The sequence below is a fragment of the Carassius auratus genome, chromosome 43 (genome assembly GCF_003368295.1).
Source record: "Carassius auratus strain Wakin chromosome 43, ASM336829v1, whole genome shotgun sequence".
NCBI lineage: Eukaryota > Metazoa > Chordata > Actinopteri > Cypriniformes > Cyprinidae > Carassius > Carassius auratus.
In genome coordinates, this window is record NC_039285.1 from 6,804,332 (window position 1) to 6,815,560 (window position 11,229).

General features: G+C 38.7%; 1 protein-coding gene across 1 annotated transcript; it reads left to right on the top strand.

Annotated features, from left to right (window-relative positions):
* Positions 1-267: 267 nt before the first annotated feature.
* Positions 268-9,318, top strand: LOC113061225 (chitin synthase chs-1-like). Its single transcript, XM_026230264.1, has 11 exons — positions 268-378; positions 644-1,650; positions 2,168-2,257; positions 2,352-2,501; positions 2,576-2,750; positions 2,832-2,933; positions 3,034-3,175; positions 6,861-7,061; positions 7,145-7,429; positions 8,029-8,208; positions 8,963-9,318. Exons 1-11 carry the CDS (start codon positions 352-354, stop codon positions 9,316-9,318), a joined length of 2,715 nt encoding a protein of 904 aa, XP_026086049.1. The 5' UTR covers positions 268-351.
* Positions 9,319-11,229: the final 1,911 nt, after the last annotated feature.

The window sequence follows — 11,229 nt, forward strand, 5'->3', positions numbered from 1 at the left end:
TAGACAACCTACATGAACCACTGAGCCACTGCCGCCCCAAATAATAATACGTCTTAGCTATATCTTGGATGGAGGTTAAGTAAATTAACAGCAATTTTTCATTTTCAACTTTCCAATATACAGTTAGATATTGAATATATATATATAAAGATTGAAGACCTTTATTTTTTCTTTTTTTTTTCTTTATAGACATCATTTCTGATTTTGATATCATTTGGGAACAATCAAACTGATATTATATGTTCAGAACAAAAAACGACTGTCTTACTTGGCATTGGCTTCATTCTGGTTGGACCGAGTGTTCTTCTTCTGCTAAAGAGCACATGGAAGTTTATTTTCAAGAGTGCAAACATGCCCTCTAAAAAAACTATTTTTTGGGTAAGCAAACATAAGTGTTTAATGAACAGATGTGTACAATATAAAGACATTTTTGAAATTATAAATAAAATAGATTATTGGAGTATGTTTCTCTACCAATTTGATACTTGCCATATTTTTGTAATTGTTTGTTGTACTTACTAGCCATTTATAAGTTAAAATAATAGTTTTTACATACAGTTTTTTAGTTTTTTTCAGTCGAGTAGCATAGAATCTGATTATATTGTCTGGAACCTTTCTGACTTTGATTTGACCTTTCCCTTAGGTTCTGGGTTGTGAGTTCCTGGTAGGACTGGGAGCTGCAGTTCTAACAATAGTAGCCATGCCACACTTTGACATTGTCACCAATGTGATGATTCTAAACAGTGTGAGCATCCTGTCCGCAGTGTTCCAGGTGGTCGCTGATTGCCTTGCCAAAGAGAGAAAGTGCCTTATGGTCCCTGTATGCTCCATTTTCTTAATCGTCACAGGTTATGTGCTCTTTGTGATCAATTATTTGGCTTTCGAAAGTTCCTTAGAGACAAAAATATCAGTTGGCCTTGCCATTGGTGGAACCATCTGTGTTTCTGTGAACTGGTGGGAGAGCTATAGCACGCTCTTTAATGTGTCATTTCTAAAGGAAATTTCCAGAGACATTGCTCAGTCCCGTAACATGGTCAGCATCATCTCTAGTTTGATAAGAATCCTGATTACGTCAGCTGTGATTGCAGGTTATGTTCCTCTATCAGGTCAGGAATGGAAATCGGTAAAACTTGTCTTTGAAACAGTTGTCATTGCATTGGTGGCAATCCAGATTATATCCTCTGCCTTGTGCCGCTGGTTTGTGGTTTTGGCTTGTAAGATGCGCGCTGTGCGCTGCAGCTTCATTGTGCCCATGTACCTTGCCTCTATCACAGTTTTGGCTGGGTTTTTGGTTCCACATATAGTCAGGCTCCCAGAGTCCAATCAAACCTCTACCTGTTTTGAGAACTTTCAGCCGAAATCCAGTGACGAATGGTTACATTTGATATTGACTGATGTTATAAGAACTCTGAATGCCAGGGACATTGTGATACACATGAAGACAGGAGGACTGGCCTGTTTGGGCTGCTCTGCTCTGAGCTGGTGGCTGGGACTCATACTCAGTTCAATTTACATCTGGTACCTGAAGATCCATCGAATAGAAAGAACCCAAGATCTGTTTGTGCGACCTATGTATGAAGGAGCATTTATGGAACAGTCTATGTTGCTAAACACTCGTTTTGAAATCAGAAAGAGAATCAAGGAGAAACGGTGGTAAGTGTTTTAACTTTTTAAATATGGTTGCATATATTGCTGATATATCAGCAAATATTAGATTTTTTTTATTCATCCATATATATATATATATATATATATATATATATATATATATATATATATATATATATATATATATATATATATATATATATATAAAATTTTATATTTAATTTAATTTAAAACTTACATTAGATATCCAATTTAGCACTGTGTGTTCCCATTAAAAATTACAAATGGTATATGTTTAATGTCCAAGATGCTAGAGAGATTAAATCACCAATTTTTAAGATGTTTCATCTGAGAATAATTTTTTTTAAAGCACTTCAACACCTCGAACTTTGCCCACATTTACTAAAGTATCTGCAATAAAATTTCTGAATTAAAGGTTTTTTTCTGATTTCTCCAGACCAATAACTGAGAACTTTAAGTCTGTTAATATATAAAAGACCAACCTTTTCTTTGAATTTCTTAATACGAATTGACTTCATACATATAATGTACTCCTCAGTGCAAAAGAAATCATCAGAGTGTTTCTGTGTGCAACGATGTGGCATGAGAGCTACGATGAAATGATGAAGATAATCATCTCTATGTTTAGGTAAACAGACCTGAAATTTGTAAAAAAAAAAAAAAAAAAAAAAAAAAAATTGTAAATTGATTTGTAATTACAATAATATTTATTTTATTACCAGACTTGATAATTACAGTCCCAAACACAAAAACAGCGATGTCCAGTTTGAATTCCATATTTATTTTGATGACGCATTCAAGGATGTTGATAATGGAAGGCATGCAAATGAATATGCTGAAAGTATTGTGGATGTCATCAAAGAAGTCTACACGTAAGTATCCTTCTTATATAACTATATCTGTTTTTATGTGCAAAACTAATCTTCTAATACTTCACATACATTAGCATTTTCAGTGAAGAAGACCCATGCATATTCAAGCAGAAGGCAGCACTACCACCCCAGAAGATCATAAACACCCCTTATGGGGGGCGGCTAGAATACACCCTCCCTAAAGGCAATCTGATGATGATTCATTTCAAAGACAAGACACTTATTCGTCACAAAAAAAGATGGTCTCAGGTAAGATTCATTAAAGATCCAGATAAAATGCAGCTACAGATGTTATGTAACCACAATTTTACTAATAATGTGTGTTTGTAGATAATGTACTTGTATTACATTCTTGGCTGGAGACTTAACAGACAGTACTTCAAAGAGTTTGAGGAAGGTAAAGAACTGGAATCCATTGAGGAGAGACAGAAGGTTAGAGGATTAACATTAGCCTTGATTACTAGTTCTTCTAGAAAGTAATACAATATCAGCTAGGCTTTTGATGTTTTACTATGTTTTCAATGCTCCTTAGAAAGAAAGTGAGAACACTTATATCTTGGCCCTGGATGGGGACACTGATTTCCAGCCATCTGCAGTCATGCTGTTAATCGACAGACTTAAACTCTACCCAGATGTTGGGGCTGCCTGTGGCAGGATTCATCCAACAGGCACAGGTTGGGATAGATATTAAGCATTGTTTAGTAATTTTATTGTTTTTGATTATTTGGTCATTCCATTGTTTGATCATTTCCATTGTTCAGTAAAGCTAAGTTCAAACTGACAGGATGAGATGACAATTTTTCCTACATCTATTTTAAAAGCCTCGTCACATACATGGGTATGCAAACATTGATACCAAAGCAACCCATGCAGATTATTAGTGGATCACACAAAAATAAATTATTTACAAAAGGCAGAATGATGGCAGAATGATGTGTCAGCCAGTTATTATTTTCACACAGTTAATTAAATGGTAAATGACAATGTCTGTCATCTCATTTTGTGTGCCAAATATATTTATTCGTATTCTATTACAAAATTGTGATATAATTTGTCACAGTGTCTGGGTTGTGTTCCCTGGGTTTCCACTAGGTGTCCTCCTTTCCCATGGTGTCTGGCACTTTATTAACTGTCTGTTCCCTTTTTTGGTCACCTTCCTTCTTGTTTGAGTTAATTGATGATTCCCCACCTGTCTCCAGTTCCCTCATCACCGTCTGTGTATATATACCCGGTCTGTCTGAGTATGTGTCACGGAGTCCTTGTCTAATGTTTGATGCTATCCGTAGTCTTGCTCTTGCCGTGTGTTCTGTTCTGTTTCATGTTGTTTGGATACTCTGGTTTTGGCCCTGCCTGGATTGTTTACCCCTTTGGATTTGCCCTAAATAAAACAACATACCTGCACTTGGATCTCTCCTTGTTTCTTGTATCACCAAACGTGACAGAAGGACTCCGTCACAAACGAGATCCAGCGGTATGTCGATGAATGTTTCCTCCCCATCCACCAAGCGGGAGAGAAGCAATCGGTTTGAGGGATCTCGCCTGGTCGTGTTTCGCGGGACCAGGGGAGGTCGCCGAGGAGGACGTGGGCGAGAGGAAGCTCAGCATCGCTCCCCACCATGGCCCCCCTTTGACTCGGGGCTCAGGTGGGAGGGACCAGAGTCGCTGTCTCACCATGGCGGAGGGAGAAAAGCCAGCGCCACTGCCCAATATGGCCGCCAAACCAGCACCACGAAGCAAGACGGCCGCCAGCCCAGCGCCACAGCACAAGATGGCCGCCAACCCAGCGCCACAGGCAATATGGACGCCAGCACAACGCCACAGCACAAAGTGGTCACCAGTCCAGATCCACGGTGCAAGATGGCTGCCAGCTCAGCGCCAACGCCCAAGATGGCCGTTGACACATTTCTCGATTACTTCGATATGCTGTCAAAGATCCTAGAAATTCCCCAAATGGTTCACGTCATGGCTGCTGAGCCAGCGCCACAGCCCAAGATGGCCGCCAGCCCAGCATCACAGCACCGGGTGGTCGCCAGCCCAGCACCACATCACAAAAAGGCCGCTAACCCAGCGCCAATGCCCAAGATGGCCACCAGTCCAGCACCACAACCCAATATGGCCGCCAGCCCAGTACCACAGCACAAGATGGCCGCTAACCCAGCGCCACAGCACAAGATGGCCGCTAACCCAGTGCCAATGCCCAAATTGGCCACCGGTCCAGCGCCACAGCACAAGATGCTCGCCGGCCCAGCACCACAACCAAAGAGGGCCCCTTGTCCAGAGTCATGGCCCAAGATGGCTGCTTGCCCAGCGCCGCTGCACAGGATGACAGTCACAGCTGACCCTCTGGAGTCAAGTCAGGTTCCAGTGAACTCTCCAGAGTCGAGTCAGGTTCCAGTGAACTCTCCAGAGTCAGGGCTAGTCACCTCTGACCTTCCAGAGTCAGGGCTAGTCACCTCTGACCTTCCAGAGTCAGGGCTAGTCACCTCTGACCTTCCAGAGTCAGGGCTAGTCACTGATGACCTTCCAGAGTCAGGGCTAGTCACCGCTGACCTTCCAGAGTCAGGGCTAGGTACCATGGACTTTCCAGAGACAAGGCTGGTCACCGTTGACCTTTCAGAGTCAAGTCAAGTCACTGGTGATCTTCAAGGACTGAGTCAAGTCACTGGTGATCTTCAAGGACTGAGTCAAGTCACTGGCGATCTTCAAGGACAGAGTCAAGTCACCGGTGATCTTCAAGAAAGAAGGCAAGTCACCGGTGATCTTCATGAAAGAAGGCAAGTCACCATTGATCTTCATGAGCAAATACAAGTCACCAATGATCTTCAGGTACAAGTGCAAGTCACTGATGGTCTTCATGAACAAATGACAGTCACCAATGATCTTCACGCGCAGAGTCAGGCCAGCACTGATCTTCTGGAGTCCAGTAAAGAAACCAGGGGATTACCAGAGTTTCGTCGTCCCGTTGGTCCGGCCGCAAGGAGGTCTGCTCCACCCTGGGGGGTTTCCGCCCTGACCACATGGTTGTGGTGGTCTTCCGCTCCGCCCTGGGGGGATCTCGCCCTGACTACATGGTTGTGGTGGTCTTCTGCTCCGCCCTGGGGGACTCCGGCTTCAACCACAGGGGTGTGGTGGTCTTCTGCTCCGTCACCTGTCCGCCTCCCTCCTGGTCTCTGTTTTTTGTCTGTCGTGGAGTGTCTGGGAGCCGCTCCGTAGAGGGGGGGGGGGGGGTACTGTCACAGTGTCTGGGTTGTGTTCCCTGGGTTTCCAGTAGGTGTCCTCCTTTCCCACGGTGTCTGGCACTTTATTAACTGTCCCATCCCTTATTTGGTCACCTTCCTCCTTGTTTGAGTTAATTGATGATTCCCCACCTGTCTCCAGTTCCCTCATCACCGTTTGTGTATTTATACCCGGTCTGTCTGAGTATGTATCACGGAGTCCTTGTCTAATGTTTGATGCTATCCGTAGTCTTGCCCTTGCCGTGTGTTCTGTTCTGTTTCATGTTGTTTGGATACTCTGGTTTAGACCCTGCCTGGACTGTTTACCCCTTTGGATTTGCCCTAAATAAAACATCATACCTGCACTTGGATCTCTCCTTGTTTCTTGTATCACCAAACGTGACAGAATTATTATAATAGTATAATATTAAAATAATTGTTTGACATTTTTAGAAGCTGAGGTGATTACCTTGTTTTATTTATTTTTTAGAATATGCCAAACTTAATATTTTTACAAATTCAAAAAGCTGAATAATCAAAGCCAACTGAAAAGTTGGTAATTTAGTTGACAAATAGTAAATTATTCTTTGATAGATTAATCAATAATCAAAATAATTGCTTGTTGCAGTGATAGTTCTAGAGTGGTTTAGTATGATGCAGAGAAGGTCTGAAGAATAATTCACCAAATAAAACAAAACATTAATTAAATAAGAAAATAAATTAAAATAATGACCAAATATTTCTGATCTGTAGCACTGTCTTTGTATAGGGATAAATGCAAGCAAATTTCATTTACCATACATTCGCTCCTATGGGGACAAAAGAAACGAGCACAAGCAATTTAATATTTTTTGTTGTTGACAAACTGGTATTTTCAGCAAACTAATTTGTCACTTGGTAGAAACTAGTCAAATTAGGTAAATGCCAAGAAAGACATTCTTTGAAAACCATGAAAACAAATCTATGCACGGTAAAGAAAATACAGTCTTGTCTTCATTAAATATGGTACAATATTTAACTATTTTGCTGTTTGAAGTAATATTGTAAAATCTGAGAACCACTGCTCTAGAAGTAGATAAAAGCAACTATAGATTATAAAGGTGATAAAATGACTAATGAGATAATTTCTTCACTATGCTTGAAGGGCCCATGGTGTGGTATCAGAAGTTTGAATATGCAGTAGGCCACTGGCTACAAAAGACTGCAGAGCACGTGTTCGGCTGTGTACTGTGCAGTCCTGGATGTTTCAGTCTTTTTAGAGGAGCCGCACTCATGGACGACAACGTCATGAAGAGATACACAACCAAAGCCAGTGAAGCCAGCCAATACGTCCAGTATGATCAAGGTCTGCTTGAAGCTAACAACTGACAAATAATACCAATTAAACCTAGACTAACATAATTCCCCATCTGTTTGGTGTAATGTCAGGTGAGGACCGCTGGTTGTGCACTCTGCTGCTGCAGCAGGGCTGGAGGGTGGAGTATAACGCAGCATCTGATGCATACACCAAAGCTCCACAGGAATTTAAAGAGTTCTACAACCAGCGCAGACGCTGGGGACCCTCTACCTTGGCCAACACCATTGACCTCTTGGGTTCAGGAGCACTGACCTCTCAGAAGAACAGCTCTATCTCAAAACCTTTCCTCTTGTACCAGATTATCAGCATGGCCGCTTCCATCCTGGGCCCTGCCAGTATCTGTCTCATGATTGCAGGTAAAGGTTTGCATTAAAAAAAACTGAGATACACAGACTTTTGGCTCTTTATTCCAGATATGCACACAAACTGCATTCCAATCATTTCCCAAAATGTAATTTGTGTGGAAAAATTATGAAGTCTGTAAACGGCCAAAAACAGATGCCAGAAATTCTGTAGATGGATGCAAAGAGATAAAAATACTGTCGCTTGCAGAGCAAGATCACTGTTCACGATGCACAAAATATTGGAAGAAAAATATAAATAATGAACTGGGGGTAGGGAGGTTATTTGAATATTTCAATCAAGGGAACTGACCGTCTTCAGAAAAGTTTCGATTGGCATTTCCTTTTCCTTTTACCTCCATATAAAGTAGTGTTTGTAAGCACATATAATCAAGGAAAGGCTATGGAGCAAATAAACAACATATAAATTAGCTTAAATAAAGATACAAGACACAAATTTGCTATGAAAAATTATGGGTGTATCACTAAAAAAAATGTTTAAGAAACAGGGTTCTCTGGATTTATTGTCCTGTTTTTGCAGTATGCCAGAAAGATTTAACTTTTAAGTTACATTTGTCCAAAATCTATTTTAAAGTGCTTTGTTTATCTTGCAGGAAGCTTTGTGTTCATCTTTAATATGGATGTGAATGTAGCCCTTATTTTGGGCATAGTTCCCCCAACTGTCTTCCTCATCCTGTGCTTCAAACTGAAATCTGACACACAGATTACAATTGCAGCAATCATGAGTGTACTCTATGCATTTCTCATGGTGGGAACAGTTCTCTCAATCATAGGTAATGGTGGTTTTTTGTTGTGGTAGTTGTTATTTTAATGTCTAAAAAACAATTGTGATCTTATTTAAATTGCTTTTTGTCTTTTTTCTTCCCAATGTCATTATAATTCCTACTGACACAATGATTTGTTTTGAAAATAAATTAGTACTTCTCTTTAGGGTTATTCCAGTTAACAAAAATTAAAACTGATACCAAAATTAAACCATAAAAAATAAAACGTTTTTGTTACCTGAAATAAAAGGGGTTAACTGAAATAAAGTGAAGCATAAAAGGTTAATCTAGTTTTAGCTAGCTGCCAAGGAAAAACTTCTAGTTTTAGCACAAAGTGCTAAAGCAGTAGTATCGAAACTGATAATCATAAGAAATGTTTATTAAAGCAATAAGTCAACATTGAATAAATCGACAGAATTAACTCGCTTTTTTAAAAAAAATTTAATGGGTGCTGAAAATTCAGATTTCCCCTCAAAGTAATAAATTATATATATTTTTAATATATTAAAATAGATGACAGTTCTTTTAAATTGTAATAATATTTCAAAATAACCTTTTAGTCCATCAATATTTTTAGACTGTTTAAAGATGGCAGTATTATCTAAACTTGGACATTGATTAAAAGCCACAAAACTAAAAAAATTTTCTTCTAAATATCCATGTCAAGAGAGAAAACATATCAATTAGCTGAAGGACTTGACGGGTAACAAATGGGTGTAATATCTATCTATATAACTCGTTCTCCTCATGTCAACTTTCATAGGTGATCTAGTGAGGCAACAGACTTTTATGACTCCCAGTGGTCTGTTCCTCATTTGCATAGTGGCTTTGTACCTCATCACGGCAGCTTTACACCCCCAGGAGTTCTCACTGGTCATCTATGGACTGGTATATTTCCTCTGCATTCCCAGTGGGTATCTACTCTTAATTATTTACTCCATAGTCAACATGAACAATGTCACATGGGGCACCCGTGAATCCGGCAGCAAGGCTAAAGCTACAGCAGTCAATACCATCAAGAAGAAGTTCATGAATGCCATATGCTGCAAATGTCCATGCTTGGAATCTAAAGATCAGATTGAGGAGATGCTGCCAACAGAAACCATAACACAGAGGTAAAAACATGTCCACACTATAGGATAGTTTCACACTGAAACTTGGATCAATCTATGTAAAGTTTTATTTTGTAACTATTTATAAATATGGGTTTGTTTTTTAATACTACTACTAAAAATTATATTGCATTCCTACAATGTAGGGAACATGAGTTCCAGCTTAGTCCTCATCAAAGTAAGTATGACTTCCATTCTTAAAGGGGATAGTTGACCCAAAAATGAAAATTCTGTCATCATTTACTCGCCCTCAAGTTGTTCCAAACCTGTATGAGTTTATTTCTTATGTTGGACATAAAAGAAGAAGAATAAAGAAGAAATATAAATTATATGGAAGTCATCCAGAAACTGACTGGTTACCTTCATTATTCAAAATACCTTCTTTTGTGTTCAGAAGAAGAAATACATAGAGCTATGGAACAACTTAAGGGTGAGTAAGCCTAAGTGATCGACAGTATTTTCTTTTTTGGGTGAACTATCCTTTTAATATCCTAATATTCTACATAAAGTCATTGAATTTGACTACCATTAATGCTAATGTGTGTTTAATTCCAAAAGCTTGGATTGAACGACTGCAGATGAAATCTAACGACTTTCTCTTGGATGAATCTGAACTCCCTTATGTAAGTCTAACTGGTAAAGGATTGCTGGTTAAGGATTGCATGAGTGAGCTCCTGAGCGCTTTTGAAAAGAGGAGAAAGTGGCGAGCCGGCGTTTTCCATGTGTTTTTAGACAAGAATGTGTATGGCCTCTAAATCATGTATTATTGTCCCATATTACAGCTTGCATCTTTTTTTTTTTGTGTATGTCAGATATGTAATTTTCATATTAATACTTTAAATTTATAATTTGACCACACTAAAATACCGTTTCAATAAACTAAACTACAACAACAACTAAATTTTTTGACCATGTCATGCTTTATGCATTGTTGCTGATTAGATATTAGCATTATGTAAATTTACACTGATATGGTTTAATGCCTCTTTTTCTGTTGTAGGATGAAATCGATTTCTGGAGAGAACTGCAGAAGAAATATCTGGAACCTCTAAAAGAGAATAAAGAGCAACAGGAAAAAATCACTAATGACCTTAGAGAACTTCGAAATAAAGTAAGCCAGTATGCCATTATGCAGAAAGTACATTTTATGTGGTTTTGTTAAAATATTTGCTGTGGAACAGTAAATATATATATATTTTTTTTTCTATACAGGCTACATTTGTCTTTTTCTTCTGTAATGCACTTTGGCTGGTGGCAACTTTCTTCCTTCAGGCAATTGGCAGCACAGTCTCCATAAAGATCCCAAAAGTCTATCCAAATGGGAATCATGCCATGTCAGAAGACTTTTCTATAGATCCAATCGCAATGATGTTTCTACTGAGCTTCGCATTAATGCTGTTAATTCAGTTTGTTGCAATGCTTTATCAGAGGTAGCTAAACATGCACACAAGAATAAAATAATGATTACTGATGAAGAGACATTTTTGTTTTATATGCAAAAAATGATCAGACCTATTTTATTTTAGTATTTCAATAAAAAAAGTAAAAATAAAGTGTAATATTCATCATACTATTAATGTATATTATACATTATAAATGTAAAACCATATGGATTTTAATATGGGTATATATCATACTGATTTAATCCTATTTTATATATAATTTATATAAGTAATGGATTATGTTCTTTTGTTTCAGAATCTACACATTAATCCATTTTGTGGCATATGCTGACACAGAAATTAAATCTTATAGAAAGAAGTCACATCAGGTGAGCCAACAAATCATAAAAAAATTGATGATGTATTAAATTATATACCATGTCCACCATATGAACCATGTCCACCATGTTGCACAGATCCCGGACTCAAACCACCAGGCTGAGATGAATGACCCAGAGACAGCCTTATGTTTTGAG

Bases quoted from the DNA above. Each gene is read 5' to 3' on its own strand.
- LOC113061225 (XM_026230264.1), top strand. From the start codon at position 352: ATGCCCTCTAAAAAAACTATTTTTTGG. The intron at 379-643 runs GTAAGCAAACAT...CCTTTCCCTTAG, and splicing joins CTAAAAAAACTATTTTTTGG to GTTCTGGGTTGTGAGTTCCT. The intron at 3,176-6,860 runs GTTGGGATAGAT...CTATGCTTGAAG, and splicing joins GATTCATCCAACAGGCACAG to GGCCCATGGTGTGGTATCAG.